Consider the following 22,548-nt stretch of genomic DNA (forward strand, 5'->3'; position numbering starts at 1 on the left):
CAGGACAAGCTCAAAAGATGAAGCGTGCTGCCAAAATCCCCAACTCAAACTTTCAGCAACCAGCCTCTTCTCTCCCCGGGAGCCTGGCCGTGGCGTGGCAGCCAGTGACTCAGCTATTAGCTGAAAATAAGTAACCTGAAGAAAATAAAAACCAACAAAGCTTTTGAAAAGACTTCTAGAGCTTGGCATAAATACAAATAGGTGAGATGGGCCTAGGAGGCAAGAAGGAAACCTGCTGCCTGCGCTGGGCTGCAGGGACGTGGCTGTTGCATTATGCTGGAGCTCGGGGACAGCCTCCTCTGACACTGGGAAGCACAACGTGGCCAAGAGGCTCCTCCTGGCACGGGTCTGCGGCTGGCTCACGATGCAGGGCAGGGAAGCAGCATCTCCAGCCCAGCCAGGAGCATCTGCATGGAGAGGCCAAGCCAGGCACTTGCTGCTGCTGTATTACGAGCAGCTCCAGCCTTTTATTTCCTCATTTGGGAGCAAGACCTCTTCCACCCTAAGCGCAGGCACAGCGGGAGCTCAAAAACACAAAGGTGGACGCGGAGAGCTGCAGATGAGCACACCCAGGGAGAGCCTGAAACACACGTGCTGAGAGGACCACGTTCAGCAGGCACAAGTCTGAGGTGCAACTGGGAAAACTTCCTTGTCTCACAGGTCCTGAACCGGTCCTGAACCGTGAACAAGTTGATGCTGAGCCCATCTCGGGGCTTTTCTCAGCTTCTGCCTGGTACAGGGGAAAACTGGGGCTCCTCTATGGGGAGTGGGTATGGAAAACAGAAATTGAAGACAGCAGCATTGAGTGAACCAAAGCCCACCACTTCTGAACCACACGGTTTTGTAAAAAATGTCTTTCAGGAGCTTTAAAACTGCTCGCCAAGACTTCAGTAAAGCCTGAAACGAAGCCGTGCACCTGAACCTTGCCACCACGACACACATCAGCCACACACACGCTGCTACCAACTTGGAGGACGCTGGGACAGCACGGTCTGCTCCTGGGTTTGGGGACAAACCGAGGAGTCAGCCAAGCAAACATCACACAGTGACCCCACAACACACGGGGGACGGTTGGGTTCCTGCTCCCAGCTCAGAGACCTGCAGGAGCTGAGCCGTATGGGGCAGTGGTGCGTGTTGTGGGGTGGGAGGAAGAAAAAGAAACAGGCAGTGCTGCTGGCCGACAGCTCCCGAACAGCTCCCAGCGGGGAAGGTAAAACCCTAGGTAAGAAGTCCCACCAGTTCAGCTTCTCCTTCCCCAGCTCCCAGCCCCGCAATCTTCTCGCACACCACCAAGCAGCAGGGCTCCTCCGCTGTCATCGCTGAGACTTCCAGGAGTTATTTGCACAAAGCGCAGCAAAATGCACGTTGAAAGGCTCGGAGCTGCTGGATGTCCGTGGGAAGAGCCAAAGGAAGCTCTGAGGAAGCTCAGAGCCAGCCGGGGGGCACGGCGAGGCCGTTCGATGATGGCCATGGCCAAGCTGAAGGGCTCTGATGCTCCGGGCAGGGACAGCGCTTCTCCAGCTCCTCTTTGCTGAAGTGGGTGCCTTGGTTTTGGCAGAACTTAAAGGCCAACCATCAGGCAAAGGACATCTGGAGACCGCTGTCTTGGCGAGTCAGAGCAACCCAAAGCAGAAGCTCTAATAGAAAACACGAAGTAAGAGGCAGCACTTGCCACTTCTGCCTGTAATCTCCTCGTTTTTCCTTTAGACGAGCAGCTGCCATTCAGGCACGTCTCATCCTGTCCTCCCACAGCCCTTGGAGAGCCCCGCGTTGTTACCAATTCAGTAGTTTTTCACCCCACCTCAGAGAAAATCTGCATTTAAGCTTTGTTTTTATCAGGCGCTGCAGAAAACCCACCTCGCCTCTCCAGGTGACATTTTGCTCTGCATGCTGGGCATTCCCAGCCTTCTCCTCCTCCTGGCTTTCAGTTTAGAAAGAAAAAAACAGAAGAAACACTCAGAATAAAATTATTCTTTGGGTTTTCAGTCCTGGGAGCTGGAGAAGCCGTTTGTCCTCTCCGAGATCGGTTAGGAGCCCTCAGTCTCTACACTTGCCTTCCCACCAACACGAGAGCAGTTTGCAGGCATCAGCTCCTCCCAAACCAGGCTCTGAGCAGCGGCCAGAGCCCTGCCAAGCAGCGCACACCATCAGCGGATCATCCCCAGAGGCTCCTCAATTTAATACCAACCCGTATTGACCACCTCTGGAGCTGGCACACAATGGGAAACCGAGTTCATCGCCTTCCAGGGAAATGGATCCGGGCGCTGCTGTCCAAAAAACACGAGTGCCCTGCCTGGTCTTGGTCTCACTTTACAGGCACAGCCCCACGGCTATCAGGGCTCTGAGGGTTATACATGAGAAATGCCAGGGCTGGGCAGCGAAGGAGCCACAAAAATCAGGTAGCAATTTCAGGGTGCTCGCTCCTTCAGCTTCTCATTTGCTTTAATAAGCATTTCCTGGCATTACCGGGCTGGAAGCCTGGCTCTCGGCGGAGCGTCCCAGATAGTTAATCCAGCAGGGACTCCTGCTTAGCACCGAAACGAAAACAAACAGCCAGCCCTCGGAGACCGAGGTGGAGAAAGACCATGTCATCATTTTCCTTCCATCCAAATGAATTTAAACCCGAAGAGATGCCGGCCGGAGCGGAAGTATTCTGGGATTAAAAGCAGCACACGCATCAGAAAAGCACCTTTAAGGAATTAACATCTCAGCTGCTCCCAAGCAGAGGCTTTAGAAACTGTTACTAGAAAAATCGAACGCAGCACAATCTTCATCCCCTACAAAAAGTTATCTCGTGACGTAAGTTAGCATTACAGGGAAAAAAAAAGTAATAAAAGAAGAATAAATGAACAAATGGCTGCTCTTCCAGATTTCAGCCCCGATCACCGAACAAGCAGTCCTTACAAACACGAGAATTATCCCCTGAGAGGTGCTATCTGAGCCCACAGACCCCCAGCACCCACGGGACCCCCTCTGCCTTATGCCCGGCTCCCACCTGGGCAGTGCTCGCGCTGTCACGCAGCGCACAGTGCTCGGTGCCGACAGGCACAGCTTCGAGACGCTCTCATTTTCTGCTGCCTTCGTTCCAGCTTTGAAGTTCGGGCCTGTTTTACATCTCTATAGCTTGCTCCTCTGCCAGCAAACCCTGCGTTTTGTGCGCTGCCCCCATCACCACGCGCCCAGACAGATGGCGAGAGTGGCACCGAGGCTGCACGGAGGGAGAGCTGTCGTTTCGGAGACACCGATTTACCAGGGACATTTTGGGCGGTTTCAGGTATTGCAGCTGCCCTCACAGAGATTCCTGATCTCCCTATTCCTCTTGGCGTGGGGATGCACGGGATGCAGACAAAAAATGGGGCAAACCCCAGGAAACTGGAGGAACCCGAGTTTCACATCAGCCCCCGACCCCAGCGGCTGCCGGTGCGAAGCCCCTCTGGATGCGCTGGGGAAGGTGGTGATTTCAGCCAGCTGCCTCCCTTTGGAAAACGCTGCAATGGGCAATTCTGCCTTGAAAAGTCCACGGAATTTGGTCCATCAGAGAGACTACAGAGAGAGAAGTGCTGCAGCAGCTGTACCCTGCCTGCGCTAGAGGCTTTGGTAACGTTTTCCTTGTGCTGCCGAACGCACCAGCAGGGATCAAGCGAGCATTAAGGCACAGACGAGTTTTCCCTCGCCTTTCAGAGGGGTCAGCAAAACAAAACCGCTTCTGCCTTGTGCCGGAGCCTCCCCTCTGCCCGCAGTTCAGCATCATGAGCTTCGCCTTCCCCCTCGCCCCACCGAGGCGCTTTGCAAAAGGAAACCAGGCCACCCAGACGGTGGCAGCGAGAGGCTCCAGCTAATCACCTTCATTTTACTTTGCAAACTAGAAACTTGGGTTTCTGGGCCTCACGCCAAGCCCGAAGGCTTTCCTTAAATCCCTCAGATCTTCAGGACCTTGAGTAAAATCCTGCTCCAGTGGACATCAGAGGCCAAACCTAAGGAAAGTCTGGCTTCTGCGTGGCCAGAAGCTGCCCAGCCTCTGATGAAGCCGTACAGAAACACGAAACCAGGCAGGATCCAAGAGAGGAAGAGCAGCAGTGCCTGACCCCAGACCCGCCGGGATCCCACTGTTTGTGCCGACCCACAAGGGAGCAGCAGCACGTGCTGTGTCGGTGAGATCGGCCACTGCAAGCTCCCAGCTCGCCTCGAGCCCCACAGCCTTCACAGCCGTGTCCTCGGCTTTGGAAAGACTTCCCCAAATCTTTCCCAACCTGCCAGTTACATAAAAATATTTCTCAGATGTTCCAAAAGCTCTGTGAGCTGCACCGACGTGCCAACCTAAGGCTCAAGTTTCTCAAATTGATGTAAAGTGACCTTAATTACCTGAGCTCACACGGCCCTGAGTGAGGACTGGAAAGCCGTGCGGCCCTTCCAAACCAAACCTTCCTCACCAGCAGGCTGAAAGGAGCCGTTTTGGGGAGATGTTTACGCAGCTCCTTGCACAGTGACTGAGGCGTTACCGTAACTGAGCTGCTGCCCAATTCCAACCGGAGAAAAACACAAGTGAGGCGGCGGGAGCTCGGGAGGATGCTATTAACTCGCCCTTCAAACCAAATCTGTTCCACCCACAAGTCAGAAATTCCACCCTAAAAACCATAATTGGGAACACCTTGAAGCCATTTAGCTTAAACACAACTGCTGCTGTTTTGCTCCAGTGGCGGAGAGGTTGTTTTTTTGGGAAGAAACCGGCAGAAAAGCCCTGCAAAGGTCACAAAACGCTCTGAGGGTAAAAACAGCAAAGCGGGGCTGTGCCAAGCACACGTGGCTGGGACTCTGCAGGAAAGGGAGAACAGAATAAGGCAACCACGGTACCTCTGTGCTAAACACGTGGTCTAACAGCAGTGCTCATTGCTCCCCATCCTTCCTGCCCCACCAGGGGCTCAGAGACCCCGCACTCGATGGCACGCACACGGGGTGGGCACCCAGCCCTGGGCAGGGAGGCTGGAAACAAGCCCACACCTCAGGTTTGAACTCACATGGGTGTGACTTCGCAGACGATGCTATTTTAATTGAAATTCCCCGTGTTTGCCATGCCAGCCCTCAATTCCAGCAGGCTGTGTCACCAGCCCCCGCAGATCCAGACCTTAACTCAAAACAAAGCAGCCGCTGAGCACAGCCAACGCCAATGGGGAGAGAAAGGTGGAACTGGCAATTGAAACAGCAGCTTGCCAGGCAGCAAATGGAAGGGAGGAAATAATCCCGGTTAATTCTACTCTTGCAGGATCCTAACGTGGTCACCAGCAGGGCCCAGCTCATCCCAAGCGCTTGTTCTGAAGGGCAGCACCCGGCGTGTGCTGAGCCTGGGGTGCGTGGCGGCCAACACCAGCCCTGCGAACGGCTGCGTGAACACAGCTACCGGGGCTCGAGAGCAGATCTCTCTGCATCCTATGGAAAAACAAAACAAAACAAAACAAAAACAAAAACAAACAAAGCAATGAAACAGCTGGGGAGTTACTCTTAAGTACTAAATTCTGTAAAGGAGCAGACACGCACCTAACTCAAAGCATCCTCAGAACAGAAGACCCAAAGAAGCAATTTGTAATGTCTACCATAGCACAGGGACACTGAACGGGTTAAATAAACCAGAAGTTTGACAGAGCTCCATCAGAGGAAGCACCGCAAGTTTAAAGGACAGGAAAATCCCTGCTTTGCTACGGGGACCCTCAGAGCCAGGTCTGCAGGAGCCAGCGAGCCCCACGCCAGAGCATGGCTCAGCAGCTGCCACCGAGCACAAACCCCGAGCAGCCAGAGCACAGGTGGAAGCCGAATTAAACATCGTGGCCCTGAACATCGGGGAGAGGTGTAACATCGTGCAGTAAAGTGAGAAGCTGCTTTCGAGCACCAGGGGTTTGACCGGCACCAAGTTCCCCACGCTTGCAGCGTGCCCATGCCCGGCACATCCCCAGGCTCCTCCAGCAGCAGCAGCGAATGTGCCCAGGCTGGAATTGTGACAGTCCCCAGGCTGTGACACCGCTGCCTGTGCCGGAACAGCTACAGGTGGCAGCACCCCACACGTCCCCTTCCTTCCCACAGCAGCAGCACCGACCCCGGACAGGCAGCTGGCTTCCCGCTTCTGTTCTCTCCCCGGGAGCCTTCCCCACCCTCTCCAAGTTTCATAGCAAGCAGCAATTTCCGCAGAGAGAACATGCAGATTCTGCTAATTACAGACGAGAGGAGGGCTGTGCCCCCCCCCGTTCCTCGCTCCGGATCCCAGCCGTGCAGGCGGTGATTGGGCATTGTGAGGTTCGCTTTCTGCAGCTCCGGATCCGTGCAATTATCCAGGGGCAGTTCTTGTTGCAGCCATTTGCAGTCTGTCAGGTTGGGTCTCCACGCTGTAAAATAACGCTGCCCGTCCTCAGAATCACAGCCTCTTCCTGGGCACCAGGAAACATTGAAGAGACCCATTCACGCTGCACACTGACTCTAAGTTTGAGGCATTTGCAGCCTTTAAACAGCGCTAGGAGAGAGCGGTGGCTTTGCTTTCTTCAAGGAAAGGGGGAAGAGAAGCCAAGGTGCAGGCTTGCAGCGAGCTGCTGCAGAGGTGCGAGGTGAGCGAGGCACAACACCATGGGACGAGCTGTGAGCCCCAGGGTAACCGAGGGCACCGGGGCCTCCCGATTTCCTCCTCGCCGCTGCAGCACGTGCTCTGACTCAGCCTGGGTTATTCACCACAAGCCAGTGCAAAAACCCACTCGTACGCCGGGGAAGCCGCAAAAACACACGATGGAAGACAACGACACTTAATTAGGGGTTGACAGCGTCTTCTGCTCAAACACGTGGGTGCGGAGAGACAAAGTGACAGAAATGCTGCTCTGATTGCTTTTAGCTTTTTAATTACAGAAAACGTTTCCCAGAAAAGTTCTGAGGTTAACTCGGCTACTGGCAAACGCTGAAAGACACAACGAGTGCCAGGCTGCCTAGGAACAAAGCATTTCGGAGACCTACCTAAAGGAGGAAAAACCACAACGTCACCTTTTTGTCTGTGGCTCTTTCAGGGCTGCTCGGAGAGGCCAGCCGCCCCTGCCACAGCCTCCAAAGCGCTCAGAGAGGAGGTGGGAAGCCTGAAAAGCCAGGACACGCTTTTCCTTTCAGCACGCAGTGACCCAGGCGGGCAGGCGAGCGATGCTGGGCGCTCTGCTGAGAAACTCGGCGCTGATACAGACGAGGACCAAATTCACTTCTCGCAGACCATCGCTTTTAACTTCACCCTCTTCTTCCCTGCACTTTTGCGCTTCAATTCCAGCATCAAACGGCCTTCTGCTCCGCATCCCTCGCAGTGCCTTGATTTACCTTTCAGCTGGGCTCCCGTTGTGTGATCGCTGTGGAAGCGGCCGCACGCAGGCAGGGGGCACGGCACGCGCCTTCCTCGCAGCATCCTCCCCTCGGGGGAAAAGGCGAGCGGCTGCGCCTGTTTGTTGAAGGCAGAGCGGTGCAACCATCAGCAGGCAGCAAACAGGGAGAAGGTGCTGGTGCCAGCAGCACGGCTTTGCCAACGACTTATAGGAAACGACAACGTTGTGCTCCTCTCGGTGCCTGCACCAGCCACGGACGGGTGAGGACGCAGCAAGCGCCATGCAGGGCTGTCCCCCTGCAGCAGCTCCCAGCTGGGAGCCTGTGGCTCTGCCAAAATCAGCTTCTGCCTGGCCCCACGTCCGTGGTTCCCCACGTCCAGCCCAATCTGACCGAGATCAATCCCGTTCTTCGTCACATCCACGAAGCGACCCAGCTCGCAGGCCTAGGAGACGACAGCTTGGGAGGCAGCAGAAGGGAAGCGGCTCCGTCAGCTGGATCACCAAACGAAAACTGAATTTAAAGGGGACCACCAGGATTTAAAACTAAATAAATAAGAGACCTGGGTTTGGGAAACAGGAAAACCCGCCCGGGACTTTTTCTCCTGTTCTGCTGCTATCTGTGAGCTCAAACACAGCCACCCCCTGCCCTCCCCGGCAGCGGGGCGTGCGAACCAGGCTGCTGAAGGTCACCGCCACCCAAACACTCCCAGCCCTCGCCGTGCTAGCAGCTGGCACTCGATTTCCCTCCAGCTCCACTGCTGATGTTCCCCTGCATGGTACAAAAGGTGCAGCATGTGGGTTAACTGACCCCAGGGAACTCCTGAAGCTCCCCTACGTGCAGATGGCACCGGCCCTGTGCTCCCGGAGCAGGTACAGTGGTGAGGTTGGGCACGAGGCACCTGCTGGGCCTCCACAGATTAATACGGGGTCGCAGGAACGTGCTCGGCAGCCCAAAGAGGGAATAATCGAATGCGACAAAGCCGGGAGCAGCATGTGATGAGAGCAGCTCCCCGCGCCTTCGTCGGGGTAGCGCCCAGCCTCGGCAGACCTATTTCGGGACTCAGCCGGCTGCGTCTGAACGACGTGTTGGGGAAAAAAAAAGAGAGCGCTGGAATTCCTGCTTCTGCTTTCCAGGCTGCAGCCACCTTATATGGGAAAACCGTATTTAAGGTTGTGCATCTGGCGAGAACCCACAACGGTCGTGTCAGCGATTCGCTTCGAAAATCGGTCCCAAACCACGCGCTGGGTGCTCCTGGGGGAGCCCTCCTGGAGACGCACGGCGAGCCAACCGGGGCACGTGGGCAGGCCCAGTGCCTGCTGATTGCAATTAGATCAATCTTACATCGATCGCTCCCCTCCACTGGTGCTCCAGCCCCGCCGGACACCCGACAGGACTGCCCCTCGCACCCCTCTCGGCCCCCATGTCGCAGCTTCCCTGAACATTCCCAGCCCGGTCGCATCTTAAAGGCCAATTAATTTGCTGGAGCAGCCCGAATGCCATTTTTGCTGCTTTCCTCCCCTTGCCTGCAGCTGAGCTGTGACTTATTGACTGTGAAGTAACTGCAGGGTCTCCAGAAGTTCAAGGCACAGGGTGTTTTTCTGCGTGTTTTTGCCTAGCTGACTCCCCCTGTCATCATCTTCGCTAGCACCATTTCACAGGGAAGAGGCACGTGACACCCAACTAAGCTGTGAACCATAATCATGCTGGGGATGATGTTTACATTTGATTTTTCCTCAAGCTGATAAGCTCTCTCCAATTTCCCTCTCCATCACGTTGGTATGGATCGAGCTGCTCGTGCCCCACGGGGTGGAATTCTTCCTTTATCTCTAATCTGCTCACTGGGAAAAAAAAATAAAATAAAATGCTTTCAGCAGCCCTTCAGAAGTCACTTTGTGGTTATCGTGGCAAAGAGGGAAGAGCCGTGGTGCTGCTCCTCGTGTCACAACCTGCGCTCTCCTGGCTGGTGTTGGGGGCTCCATCTGCACCCACTGCACCTGGCCGGGGTCTCTGCTGCGGGCATGGGGAGACGGCTGCAGGGCCAGGGCACAGACACCGCCGGGACATCGCTCCAGTCCCTAAACCCGTGGATCTCGGCCCCGAGGAACACGCTGTAGGCTTCTGCCCAGGCTCTAAGCCGTAAGCGAAGGGCAGGCCACAACCCACACAACGGGAAGACAGGAGGAATGGAAAGAAATCGTAAGTCAACTCCTCTTCCCTCCTGGGACGAGGATTTCCAGACCCCAGCTCTGTGAGGATAGGGTCGGGGGGCAGCCCTGCTGTCAGTTTGTGCTGCCAGCTCTCCAGCAAGGCGAACCCCTGGCCTCCAGCCCTGCCAGCACAGGCAGCAGGACAGCGACCCCTCCTCACCCAGCTGCCTGGGGACGGGATATCCCAGCCCCAAGGGGTCCACAGAGCCCCCGACCCCCCCCAGCACGGCTCCTTCAGCCCCCTGCAGCTCCTCAGAGCGGGCGCATCCAGGAAGGGGCGCAGCGGCCATTTGCAGGCGGCAGGTTTTGAAATTCCTTTTTTCAACCACAACAGTTACAACACCAAAAACCCCACGGCGAGGCTCTCAGGACGGTACGGGTCAGCCCTGCGCGGCCACCAACACGCCCGGCTGCCGGCCCCGAAGGTTTTCTTCCTCAGGACAAGTCCCGAGGCCTCCACGAGGCCCCAGGCCGAGCGGCTGCGGATCCTCGCCGACCCCCAGCTCCCTGCTGCCGGGGAGGGTCCCCTTCCAAAAACCATTTGGGGACCCCCCGGGAGCCGCTGTCAGCAGCGGGGCCGGGGCTGAGGGGCCTGGTTTGGCTCCCAAACGCCCCCCCAGCCCCAAAACGAGACCCCAAAGGGGTCCCCGGCCCCAAAATGAGCTCCTAAGGGGGGCCCCGGCCCCAAAACGAGGCCCTAAAGGGGTCCCTGGCCCCCAAACGAGTTCCCAAAGAGATCCCCGGACCCAAAATGAGCCCCCAAAGGGGTCCCCGACCCCAAAACAAGCTCCTAAAAGGGGCTCCCAACCCCAAAACGAGCCCCGGGGGTGGCGTTGGGGGTGGGGGGGCCAGGGCCCGGTGCGAGGCGGCGCCCCCCAGAGCAGCCCCGACCACCGAGAGCCCCCCCCCCGCGCGGACGGAACCATTCCGGGCCCCCCACTGCAGGGGGCGGCGGCCGGAGCGCACCACGCGGCACTGGGGGGGGGGGGGAGAAGGGGGACAGCGGAACCCCCCCGGGTGGGAGAGGGGGGGGGGGCAGCGAGGCACCACCCGCACCCGGTGTGGGGAGGGGATGGGGGGGGGGGGGGGGCTGGGCTGAACCACTGCGGGCTGAGGGGGGGGGGAAGGGGGAGGCGGACACGGGCCGGGGGGGGGCTGTGAGGGCTCCGCGCGGGGCCGGCGCCCCCCGGCGGGGCAGTGCCCGTTACCTCCTGCCGCGTCCGGGCCCTCCGGGCTGATGGCGCCGGCACCGGCCCCCGCCGCGGCCGAGCCCTCCGCCGCCTCCTCGGGCACCTCCAGCTCCATGGCGGCCTCCGAGGGCGCGGACAGGCCCGGGGCAGGCCGAGGCCGGGCCCGTGCCGCCCCCCCCTTCCTCCTCCTCCTCCTCCTCCTCCTCCTCCGCCGCGCTGCTCCCGGCTCCGGCCGCCGCCGCCGTCGCTGAGCAGCCTGGGAGCGGCGGGGCCCATGGACGGGAGGGCGGAGGGGGCGGGGAGGTGGGGGGGGGGGGGGTTGGGGGAGGCCGGGGCCCGGCGGGGCCGGAGCGGCGGGGGCCGGTGCTGCCCCCTGCGGGCCGGGAGGGCCCGGGCGTCGCCATGGCAACGGCGGCGGGGGCCTGGGGTGGGCCTGGGGGGGGGCTCCGTGAGGATGGAGGGGGGGGGCACCGAGCACCGGGCACCGGGCACCGGGGGGAGGCCGGGGGGCGGCAGCGGGGTCTCGGGGGGGGGATCCCGGGAGGCCTCCGGGAGGCGCTGCCCTCCCCACGCCGTGCCCCGGGGCTGCGGAGCTGCTGGGAGGGGAGCGGCGGCGGGGGGGGAGGCACCGGGAGCTGCCCCGGCCTCCCCTGGGTGGCTGCGGGCCCGCCGCTGAGGCCCCGCGCTCAGCACCATGGCCCCGGGCTGGTGGCTGGCGGCGGGGGGGTTCCGCAGGGTCTGGGCCCCCCGGGATGCCGGGGGGGAGAAGGGCTCGGAGCTGCCGCAGCACCCCCGGTACAGGGTCCGGGCTGACTCCTGGACCCGCAGCCGCGGCGTGGAGCTGGGCTCCGTGGCCGGGATCCCCCCGGGAGGCAGGAGCAAGGAGCCCCGGCCGGCAGCGAGGTGGGGGCAGAGGGAAGGGGTCGGGGAGGGAAGGGGGAGGCAGCCCCCGGTGGGCAGCCCCCCCCCCAGGGCTGGGTGTCCCCGCGGGGCTGCTGTCCCTGGTGCTTCTGGGGGCGCTGGGTGAGGATGTTCGGTCCCCAGGGACAGCCCAGGGGGGGGTCTGGGGGCTCAGGGCAGTGCGGGTGGCGTGGAGCCGCCCCCCCCCCCAGCTCCTTGGAGGGGGTCAGGCTGGGAGGAAGGACCCCCTGCTCAGGGGGTCACCCCCAGTGCCCCTGAGCATCCCGTGCCTCCTGTCCGTGCCTGGGGATGGGTGAGACACGAGTGGACGTGGCCGAGCCACCAGCCCAGGGGGGGACAGCAGGGACAGCAGGGACAGCCCCCCTACAGCTCCTGCTGTGCCCGCTGGAGCTGCCCAGGGACCCCTTCCCCCTGCCCTCTCCCTCCTGCAGGCAGCGTCTGGCCCACAAAGGGTTACGCAAGGCACCCGGGAGTGACACCGCTGCCACCAGCCCCAGAGCTCAGCTCCTTCCTGGTCGGATCCAGCCTCCGCTGGGGCTGAGCCACCGCTGGGTGAGTCCTGGGGGACAGGGATGGGACCGGGGGTCACCCCTGCCTGGCAGCCCCAGGAGGGACAGGGGCTGGGGACACTCCTGGGGTCCTGCCCTGAGCACAGGGACGGAGCAGGAGGAGAGGCCCCGGGGGTCCCTACGTGCTGGGGGGGGGGACCTGAGCAGGGCACGGTGCAGAGCCCTCGTTGGGGTGCTGCGGCTCTCACCCTGTGGGCTTGGGGACACGGAGCGGGGACCCTGCCACCAGGCTCTGCGCACTGGGGCTGGAGGTCGTGCCTCCCTTTCCCGTGCCTCCATCCCACCTGTTTACACCCGGCCGGGGCAGCGCTCCCCAGCACCTGTATGGGGGGGGGCAGCAGGATCAGCCCACCGGGACGCAGGTGGGGTTGGGTTTGGGGAGGTGCTGGGGGGCTGCCGGCAGGGCACGGACCCTTCCTGCACAGCCGGGGCTGGACGAGGGATGAGTGATTTTGGCAGAACTGGCAGGGACGCGGGGAGCCAGCCCCAGGGGAGACCAGAATGGTGCAAGGGGGGTGTGTGGGGTTCCCATGGGGCTCCCACGGGGCTCCCACGGGGCTCCCGGTGCATGGGGCTGGGTGCATCGGGTTGGGCCACGGTCAGCTCGGCCCAGAAACTGCCTCTCCCGGCGGGGCCATTTCGGGTGCGGGCTGGTTTCTGTTGGAAACCTGCAGAGCCGGCTCCTCCGGCTGCCAGCCTCGGCCTTTGGCTCGGGGCAGGGCCCCCGGGGAAGTCCGAGGGCAGGACCGGGGCTGGGTGTCCCCGCAGGCACTGCCTGGTGAGCTGCTGCTGTCCCCATGCTGTCCCCCTGGCCGCCCCCACCCTGGCCCCACCAAGGCCACAGAGAGCTGCAGGACGCAGGCGTGGGACTGATTCACCGAGTCCCAGTGATGGGACAGGGGCGTGGGGACAGCATGGAGCACGAGCCGTCACCTGCAGGGGGGGACACTGGCTGTCCCATGGCCTGGGGGGTCTGTTGGGACCTGTGGGTGCTGTCTTGTCACCCGTTGGTGTCGGGGGGCCCCGTAAGCACCAACCAGCTGATGCTGGTGACGCAGCTGCCTCTGATCCAGCAGGAAACCTCCCCACCGCCACGACATGGGGACAGTGCGGGGGGACAGGACCATGACACCACCGAGCCAGGATCCTGCCTGGCCCCAGCCGTCCCCACAGCCACACACATCCCTGGGTGTCAAGCGCCAGCGGCTGGGCACGGGGGCTGGTGTTGGTGGCTGGTGAGGCCGGGCAGCATGGGACACCCTCCCGGACTCTGCCCTGCGCTCTCAGCCCCACCAGCCAGGTTGTTCCTGGGCCCGGGTGAATGATTACCCCTGCTTGCTGCGCTGCCGGCCGCCCCGCCACATTTTGGGGCTGTTTTGGTGCAGCTGGGGCTGCGTGCTTGCCCCTGAGCCCACTGCCAGCCCCATCAGCGTGGCTCTAGGCGCTCTCCACAGGTGTCAACGCTCATCTCAGGTGCCCCCGTCCTGCTGGAACTGCCCTGTGGGGATTCCCAGCGGGGCCGTAGGGTTCCAGCCCTGTGGAGTCCGTGGTGGGGCTCAGAGCAGCCGATTTGTGACGGGGGCCGGGACAACCCCACAGCACCCGGGGGGCATGCGGGTGGCACAGGATGGGGGCACACAGGCAGCAGGGCCAGAAATGGGGGCTGCTGCCGTGGCAGAGCTTTAGGGCTGTTGGAGAGCTGTCAGGGCAGAGCTGTTGGGCACACGGATGGATCTTGCGCTGCCACCGTGATGGAGCTGAGCAGAGCTGAATTGAGCTGCCAGCCCGGGGGTAGCGCCCACCCCGCAGCACTCGGGGAGATCTCCCCCCGCCGAGCTGCCACCACGGGCTGTGCCGAGCCGTGTCCTGGCCGTGCCATGTCAGGGCCGTGCCGTGCCAGGGGGGTACCGAGGCTCCGGTTCCCCAGCGCGCCCCGTGCCCGCCCGCCCGGCCCTACCTGGGCACGCCCCGGGGCCGGGTGCGGTGCGGCGGGAGGCGGCCGGGGCCGGGCCATACCGTGCCGTACCGTGCCGTACCGTGCCGTACCGTGGCGTACAGTGCCGGGCCGGTGCCGGTGCAGCGGCGCCCCCCGAGGGTCCCTGGCCGCCCCCCGGGACGTTCAGCATGGCCGTGCGGTTCCAGGTGCGCTGCGCGCCCGGGCGGGACTGGGGAACCCCGGGGAGGTCACCGCGGCGGGGTCGGGGTTGGGCGGTGGGGTCAGCTCTATCCCACCCGGGTCAGCTTCGTCCCACCCGGGTCAGCTCCGTCCCACACGGGTCAGCTCCGTCCCAAATCGGCTCTGTCCCAAATCGGCTCCGTCCCACCCGGCCGCTGGCCGTGGGGAGCTGTGGGGTGGCCGTGGCACCGTGCCGGGCTGCTTGCTGGCCCGGCCCCGTGGCGCAGCAGGACGGCGGTGGGGCCTCTCCGTGATTTCCTCATCACGGATAAAACCACGCGCTTCTGTCGCCGGTCACCGTGCCCCCTGCCCTGCCTGGCATCAGGGGGCTGTGGGGTGCCCTGGGCACGGTGGGGGCAGCGGGAGCCTCGTGCCACGTCCTGCACCCCGAGCAGGAGGCTGGGGCTGGCTGCGGGGCGGCTGCAGCTGCTCCATCACGGCATTGCCTGGCGCTTTCAGTTTGTTTTTCCGTATCCAGATGACCCTTGAGACAGAGGTGGTAAAACACAGCTGTGGGAGCCACCGCCCCGTGCCAGGTTCTGCGGCTTTGTTTCTGGGGATTTTCCCTGCACGGCGCGCGGATCCTGCGTCTCTTGGGGGCACTGGGAGCTGCTGGAGGGGGATCCTGATCCCATGCCCTGTGCAGGGCAGCGTTTCAGCTGGGATGAACATCCCGATGAGGCTTGTCTGTCACAAACTCTTGGATTTGGGGAAAACCTGGGAAAAAAAAACAAAGGGTGAAGGCAGAGGGTGCCCCTCACCGAAAAAAAAAACAACAAAGGGTGGCTCCAGCTATGGGGAAGGGTCCCCAACCTACCTGCTCTGCCTAAAACCTCTCTTTCCGTGGCGACACGTCCAAGGGGACAGAGCTGGATGTCCCCGGCGCTCACTGGATGGGGTTTCACTCTGCACAGAGCCAGCTCTGGGTTTTGGGCATGCTCCTGCATGGGGAGTGTCCCAGCCACCGGTCCCAGTGCCCTGGGTGGGTGCCTGGGCACCGCGGGGGGCTCTGTCCCCCTGCGCCCTTGTGGTCCCCGGTGTCTGCAGCTCAGCTGATGCTGCAAGCGCTCGCCTCACCTCTGTTGCAGCCCAAAGTGGGACTCGGGAAGGGGCCGGCGGCTGCGGAGAGGAACTGGAGCCAATCCGAGCCCCCAGCCCCCGGGCAGGAGCAGAGACATCAGTCAGCCTCAGTGCTCACCCCCCCTCATTTGTGTTGGCAGGTGGCCGCCATGGAGGAGATGGTGATCTGGGAGCAGCACACCGTGACGCTCAGCAAGGTGAGCGTGGCCTTGGGACGGCCACGGGACGGTGGCACGGGGTCAGGGTCTGATCCCCTCTCTGCTCATCCCCGCTAGGACCCTCAACGGGGCTTCGGTTTTGCCGTTTCGGGAGGCCGGGACCGTCCCAACAAGGTGACCGGGGACACCGCGGTGATTGTGTCCGATGTGGTGGCTGGGGGACCAGCGTTCGGCCAGCTCCAGTGAGTTCACAGGGACATGGGGACACAGGGCGTCCTCACTGGAGGACTGGAGGATGGGGTCCCCCTGGGGCAAAGCTGTCCTTGCTGCCTTGCCAACGCCCCCCGGGCTGAGGGTTGCAGCTGGGGCAGAGCCGTGGCTGTGTTCCCTTCGCAGGAGGAAGGATCAGATTGTGATGGTCAACGGCCTCTCCATGGACAACGCCTCGTCCTCCTTCGCCATCCAGACGCTTAAGACCTGCGGCAAGATCGCCAACATTGTGAGTGTGCCCTGTGGTGGGACTGCTCCATGCCTGTCCCCACCTTGCTGTGGCTGTGTCTGGGGTGGGTGGTGGTGCTGGGGGTGCTGGGCAAAGCCCTGCTCCTCTTGCAGCCGCTGCAGCACCGTGCTCTGCTCCCCCGGGGTGCCCAGGGCTCCTGTTCTGGGCTGGGACATTGCTGTAGGAGCATGGGGCAGAGACAGCCTCATTCACCATCCCTTCCTTCTCTGTTTCTGCCTGCAGACGCTGAAAAGACAGAAGAAAATTCACCTTCCTGTGAGCAAGAGTGGCCCTGGGTCCCCCGCGGTGCAGCGGCGCTACGACTCGGATGAGGACGACGGGATGCGTGGTGGGGATCTGGCCCTGCGCAGCACCCGGCGGCACCGCTCCCGCGATGACCTGGACCACAGCCGGGGCTATGACGGGGACTCGTCCAGCGAGAGGAGCTCTGGGCACCACCGGGACGACCGCCGCCAGCACAAGTCGGTGTCCCGCAGCCGGAGACGAAGCCAGGACAGCGGCCACTGGAGGCAGAGCCCCGACAGCGGCTCGGATCGCAGGGGCTACAGCCGGCGCCGCTCCGCCAACGGCTTCGGCCACGAAGGGGACACCAACGGGCTGGACCTGGTGTCGGGGTTCAAGCGGCTGCCGCACCAGGATGTGCTGATGAAGCCCATCACGTCAGTCCTGGTGAAGAAGAAGGAGAGTGAAGGTAGGGCCTCCCTGACCCCTCCGTCCCTGGGTCATCACCTGAGCAGTGGTGGCCACATGCTCTGGGGGCACTGAGCCCGCCTGGCCTGCCCCAAAGGGTGGCAGAGCTCAGCTCTGGGGCTTGCAGATGCCCATTGGGAGCTGGGGTGGGCTTGTGGGGATGGTGGCAGGAGGAGCCCCCGGTGGGTCCTGCTTCTGCCCGGCTCCAGCGCTGTCACGGGCTCTCTGTGGTGCAGAGTACGGCCTGAAGCTGGGAAGTCAGCTCTTCATCAAGCACATCGTGGAGAGCGGGCTGGCGGCGAAGGGCAGCTCCTTGCAGGAGGGAGACCTGATCCTGAAGGTGCGGGGTCCCAAGGGGAGCACAGGGACTTGTTTCCCCTGGGTTGGGTGTCTTGTCCCTGAGCAGTGTCTCCGCGGGGGACAAGGTGAGGGCATGCTTCTCCTGGCCAGCTGTGACAGCTCCTGGGCTGGAAGCAGCTCCATCTGGTGCCCACATCCTGCCCCAGTTGTTCCCTAGGGCCAGGTCCCCAGGATGCTGAGGTTGTTTGGTTAAAGCAGTGGTGTTCAGCTGGGGACGGCGGCTCATCCTGCTGCCACAGTGGGGTCACCAGCCTCCTCCTGTCCCCGTGGCGCTGGTCCCGTGCTGCGTGTGGGTGTCCCTGCTGGGAGAGCAGTCAGCAAGCAGCTCGGGTGTTCAGGGCGTGCCAGGTGAAATGGTGCTTAAGGAATTTGGGGAGGATAGAACAGAGGGATGGAGGTGCTTTGTTCGCACACACAGGCCAGGCAAACCAGTGGCCACTGGGAACCAGAGCCAAAGAGACTCTGAAGGAAACAAAAGCTGGGGATGGGTCCAGCAGGGATGGGAAGGGACCTGGGAGTGTGGTGGTGGGAGTGTCCCCATAACAAGCGGGGTTTTCCTGGGAACAGCTTTCCCAGGAGCAAGTGCACTGAGGCCTTCTTGCTCTGCCCCTCCAGATCAACGGGGTGGCCAGCGAGGACATGTCCCTGGCCGACACGCAGCAGCTCATTGAGCGGACGGAGGGGACCCTGACCCTGCTCGTCCTCCGGGACCACCGGCAGTTCCTGGTCAACATCCCTGACATGGAAGACATCCAGAGTGACAGCTCCCGGATGGACGGTAAGGGGACAGGGTGACAACACCAGGGTCCCAATGCTCAGCGTGAGGACCGGATGGTCACCAGTGTGTCTCCCCTTCGGTTGCTGCAGATATCTCTGACATTGAGTCTGACGTGTCCCACCCGCCATCCCCCCAGACCTCCCCACGACTTCCAGCTGCTGCCAGGATGAATTCACCACCGTAAGCTCTGCCTTGCCCCTGTCCCTGCGTCCCCATCAGCCCCTCTTTCCCTCACTGACCACCAGACCCCCCATGCTCTCTGCCCATCTGGAGTGGCTTTTTCTCCTCCATCCTGGAGCCAGCTCACCATGAAGGTGGCACTGCATTTTGGTCCCCAGCTTGCCCCGCTGTCCCTGCTGCCTGCTCGGCACTGCAGGCTCTGCCTGCCTGTGCTGATCCAGCACCCACCTCCGTGGCCACCCTAAATCCTGCCTGACTTTGTTCCAGAGAGAGGAGACGAGCGAGCAAGAACGCTGCAACCAACACGAACACGCACGATGCTCTGGGCCATGGTGGGTGAGCTCGGATCAGGCTGGGGGGAGCTGAGGGCACTGAGCGGGCTCTGGGCTCTCCAAGCACAGCCACCACCACCTCCTGGACGTGTCCTCCTTCCCTGCAGATGTGCTGGAAGCTGTGGAGGGGGACGGCCACCACAGCCCCCGCACCAGCCCTGCTGCCCAAGCTGCCTGCAAGAACGGGTGCGTCTGCAGGGGCTGGTGGGGAAGGGCTGGGCAGATGGGAGCTGCGCCGGGACAGGGTTGGGGTCTTGGAATCAGTGACCACCGGCGTGTCCCTGCCTCACTGCAGCCTCCCCCGTGGCAGGTACAGCCCCGACACCAGGATCGTGCAGTTCGTGAAGGCCAAGAGCGTGGGGCTGCGGCTGGCTGGCGGGAACGACGTGGGCATCTTCGTGTCGGGCGTGCAGGAGGGGAGCCCGGCCGACAGCCAGGGCATCCAGGAAGGGGACCAGATCCTGCAGGTACCCAGTCCTGTCCCCAGCACTGTGCTGGCACCCCGCAGGGTGCAGGTGCCACCCAGAGGGGCTGTCCCCAGGGTCACCCAGGGCTTGTGGCAGGCACTTGGGTGGCACGGAGCAGTTCCCTCTCCCACCCTGCCCTGGGCACTGCAGTCCCCAAGACCTTGCTGGAACCCCATCCCTCTGTCCTACCGGTGGGTCGTGTCTGAGCATTTTTCCACGGCAGGCGAACGACACCAGTTTCCAGAACCTGACCCGCGAGGAGGCCGTGCAGTATCTCTTGAATCTGCCGCCGGGTGAGGACATCACGCTGCGGATCCAGAGCAAGCAGGACAGTGAGTGACAGCTGCTGTCATCCCGGGCTTCTCTCTCTCCATCCTCTGTCTTCTCTCAGCAAGCATCAGAGCTGCTCGATGCCCCACGGCTCTTTCTGCCCCTCAGGGTGGCCCTTTTTCCCCACACCCTTCTCCTCCTTCTGAGAGGTGATGGGAGGGGACTGGGCCATCCTGGTGTGCAGTTTGTGCCTTGGCATCCAGGAGCACGGGGCTTTCTGGCGCCGTGGCTCAGCCCAGAGGGGCCAGTGTGTGCTGGGGGGTCAGGTCCCACTGTCCCCAGCATGCCCAAGAGCACCACACGTAGATAAGGTGCCCCCACTGCCCTCTTTGGCATCAAGGGCTGCTGTGGAGGATCCCGGCCAGCCCAGCTTGTACCTAAATCCCTCTGGCACCTTCCTGTACCCCTAATGCCTCCTCAACCTCCTCTTCCCTGATGGTCCTTTTCACCCGGGCTCCAGTTTTCAGAAAGATGATCTCGTCCAACGTGGGTGACTCGTTCTACATCCGGACACATTTTGACTATGAGAAGGACACGCCGTCAGGGCTCAGCTTTGCCCGTGGGGACATCTTCCACGTGCTGGACACCATATACCGGGGCAAGCTGGGGAACTGGCTGGCCGTGCGCGTGGGCAGGGACCTGCAGGAGCAGGACAAGGGCATCATCCCTAACCAGAGCAGGTAGGCACAGAGCCAGAAACGGGCCCAGGGTGAGCAGGGGGCAGGGGGTGAGGGGAATGTGGATGGTGGGTCCAGTAAGAGGCAGGGCAGGGGCGGATGGAGTGGTGGTGGGAAGCACTAGCTGGTGAAAAACCTTCTTGGTGCCCAGGGCAGGTTGGCGTGGTTGATGCTCTGCTTGTCTGAGGTCCTGGAGGGAAGGGGCCTCCACAGCCCCATGCAGCCAGGCTACCGAGTAAATCCAGTCAGAATTCTGAGCCCTTTCCCCTCCCAGGGCCGAGCAGATTGCCAGCCTGGAGTCAGTGCTGAAAGCCTCATCCGGCAGCAACCCCTCAGGGGCACGGGCCGAGTTCTGGAAGCTACGAGGCCTGCGGGGAGCCAAGAAGATGCTGCGGAAGAGCCGGGAGGATCTGTCTGCCCTCACGAAGCAGGGCCACTACCCCCCGTACGAGAAGGTGGTTCTGAAGGAAGGTGGGCACAGCACTGCGTCAGCCAGACCCTGCCAGGGGTCATCAAACCCGGGGCTGCCCGTGCTCCCAGCCTCCCTGAGCCGCTCTGTGTTTACCCCACAGCCAACTTCAAGCGGCCGGTGGTGATCCTGGGCCCCATCGCGGACATCGCCATGCAGAAGCTGAGCACGGAGCTGCCTGCACTGTTTGAGATTGCCCGTGAGTGCCCCCCACACCGGGGTGAATTGTGCTCAGCAGCTGGGCCCTTGGTGCTGGTGGCCGTGGGAGCTCTTTACTGATTGCTCAGATCCTGCCTCGTTGCCCCCTTGTGACACCCCAACTCCCTCCTGGACTCAAGCACCCTCTCCCCACGCAGTGTGGGGCAAGCCAGCTGCAGACATCCCCCTTGGAGGGTCAGAGCCCCATGGCCAAACCCCGGCTGGGACTGTAGGGGGTGTCACAGCTGCCCCAGCTGCTCTCACGCCTGTCTCCTTGTCCTGCAGCAAGCGTGCCCCGAGACGGGACATCATCCAAGGTCATCAAGTTGGACTCGGTGCGGCAAATCGCAGAAAAGGTGAGAGCCTGGGGGATCTTCCCCACGTCCCCAGGGGCCGGGTGGGCCAGGGCCAGGCAGGGGGAGCCCTCAGGGAGCCCCCTGCCTCCAGCACTGCCCCCAGTGGGCTGAGTGCTGGTGTCCTGCCCCAGGACAAGCACGCCCTGCTGGACATCACCCCCTTGGCTGTGGAGCGCCTCAACTACGTGCAGTACTACCCCGTGGTGGTGTTTTGTGAGCCGGAGAGCCGGCAGGGCATCAAGGCCATGCGCCAGTGGCTGGCGCCCGAATCCAGGAAGAGCTCCCGGCGCCTCTACGCCCAGGCCACCAAGATGAAGAAGTACTGCAGCCACCTCTTCACTGCCACCATCAGCCTCAGCGGCAGCGGCAACGCCTGGTACGAGCAGATCAAGGACATCATCAGGACGCAGCAGAGCCAGCCTGTTTGGACGGCAGCAGAGCAGGTACGGGGCAGGGGGTCCCTCGGGGCAAGACTCAGCCTTGCAGGGGGGCAGGCAGGTGGGTAACAGTGCCAGGGCCCTGTGGGGCTGCGTGTCCGTCCTCTCCATGCCCAGGGTCCCAGGTCTCCTTCATCCCCTCCCCACAGGTGGACGTGGCTCTGGAGGACAGCCTGGACCTGCTGAACCCACCAAGCAGGGCGGCCTCGGGCTACCTGACCTGTGACAGCCACGCCAACAGCGACTACGATGACACGGATGGCGAGGCGGGTGCCTACACCGACGGTGAGGCAGAGGACGCCTACGACCAGCCCGCCCTGGCCCGCTCCTCGGAGCCGGCACAGACGTACCCCAGCCATGGGCTGAGCGAGCAGGTGGGCACCCCAAACCTGCAGCAGGGGCTGGTGGGGCAGGGGGGCCCAGAACCCACCCGTGGGGGTGAATTCCTATCTTACTGCGGTACTGGTGGGAGAAGGGTTGTCACCTCCAGCTCTGCAGGGTGCCTTGGAATGTTTTCCTGTGGGGAAACACAGCCCAGCCCTGGACTGGGCACAAATCATGCCTGGCCACCTCTGATGCCTGTCTCTTTTTACACAGGTGACAGAGCAGCACCCGCAGGGACAGTGGACGCAGCACAGCAGCATCAGGTACCCCACACCCCAGGGGGGGGATCGGTACCAGCTCTGCACAGCCTGGTCCTGCACGGCGGTGACCGTCTCTGCTGACCAAGTCGCAGAGGCATCACTGCAGCCCCTTGTCCCCCAGGGAGTACGAGCACGAGGCTGTGAGGAAGAGATTCACGCGAGCCAGAGATGACTCGGACCAGGACGAAGGCTACGAGTGGGGCCCCGCTACGGACGTGTAGTGGAGCAGGCTCAGCGCCTGCCCGGGACCCCCCCACGCTGCCGGGCCAGCCTCTGCCCTGCTGGGCAGCCAGGGCCCCTTGTGCCAGCCCTGCCACAGCCCCAGGCCACCAGGGCCGGGTGGCAGCCCCAGCAGTGCCACGCAGCATCCTGCAGCTGGGCCAGGTTGCGCCCGCGCCCATCACCAGCCACCACCACCAAGTGCCTCCTTCCCCCTTTCATCCGCAGCTGAAATAAAGGGGACGTTTTGAGTAGGAC

At 62.4% G+C, this 22,548-nt stretch overlaps 2 protein-coding genes and 1 long non-coding RNA gene across 8 annotated transcripts in view; 1 reads left to right on the forward strand and 2 right to left on the reverse strand.

Annotated features, from left to right (window-relative positions):
* Positions 1-11,034, reverse strand: part of PIP5K1C (phosphatidylinositol-4-phosphate 5-kinase type 1 gamma) — a 40,544-nt gene extending 29,510 nt beyond the window's left edge. For 3 of the 5 annotated variants that reach the window (XM_068661853.1, XM_068661851.1, XM_068661854.1), the window contains exon 1: positions 10,748-11,033. In XM_068661853.1, coding sequence (XP_068517954.1) covers positions 10,748-10,844 — 97 coding nt within the window. In that variant the 5' untranslated portion in view covers positions 10,845-11,033. Of the gene's footprint in view, positions 1-10,747 lie in introns of all 5 variants that reach the window. The other 2 variants (XM_068661852.1, XM_068661855.1) reach the window with 2 other exon arrangements.
* LOC137845041 (uncharacterized) lies at positions 7,841-9,995 on the reverse strand. The gene is made up of 3 exons (XR_011090078.1): positions 9,883-9,995; positions 9,279-9,540; positions 7,841-9,170 (listed from the first exon to the last, which is right to left on the reverse strand). It is a non-coding gene; the product is annotated as an uncharacterized lncRNA (long non-coding RNA).
* A 201-nt stretch (positions 11,035-11,235) lies between the features above and the next one.
* TJP3 (tight junction protein 3) lies at positions 11,236-22,544 on the forward strand. Of its 2 annotated transcripts, XM_068661843.1 has the most exons (21): positions 11,236-11,632; positions 12,082-12,202; positions 15,616-15,672; positions 15,751-15,875; positions 16,030-16,132; positions 16,376-16,844; positions 17,080-17,183; positions 17,819-17,981; positions 18,071-18,161; positions 18,429-18,493; positions 18,601-18,679; positions 18,804-18,960; positions 19,184-19,292; positions 19,751-19,970; positions 20,242-20,438; positions 20,540-20,635; positions 20,920-20,990; positions 21,122-21,433; positions 21,577-21,801; positions 22,025-22,074; positions 22,193-22,544. In XM_068661843.1, the coding sequence occupies exons 1-21, from the start codon at positions 11,424-11,426 to the stop codon at positions 22,290-22,292; spliced, it is 3,123 nt and encodes a 1,040-aa protein (XP_068517944.1). In that variant the 5' UTR covers positions 11,236-11,423; the 3' UTR covers positions 22,293-22,544. The 2 variants fall into 2 exon arrangements, with proteins under 2 accessions (XP_068517944.1, XP_068517945.1); XM_068661844.1 differs by lacking the exons at positions 11,236-11,632; positions 12,082-12,202 and adding an exon at positions 14,260-14,361.
* Positions 22,545-22,548: the final 4 nt, after the last annotated feature.

The sequence above is a fragment of the Anas acuta genome, chromosome 26 (assembly GCF_963932015.1).
Source record: "Anas acuta chromosome 26, bAnaAcu1.1, whole genome shotgun sequence".
NCBI classification, from domain to species: Eukaryota; Metazoa; Chordata; class Aves; order Anseriformes; family Anatidae; genus Anas; species Anas acuta.

Excerpts from the sequence above, each read along its gene's own strand:
- TJP3 (XM_068661843.1), top strand. The coding sequence starts at position 11,424 with ATGGCCCCGGGCTGGTGGCTGGCGGCGGGGGGGTTCCGCAGGGTCTGG. Across the intron at positions 20,636-20,919 it reads TGCACTGTTTGAGATTGCCC|CAAGCGTGCCCCGAGACGGG; the intron begins GTGAGTGCCCCC and ends CTTGTCCTGCAG. Across the intron at positions 20,991-21,121 it reads TGCGGCAAATCGCAGAAAAG|GACAAGCACGCCCTGCTGGA; the intron begins GTGAGAGCCTGG and ends GTCCTGCCCCAG.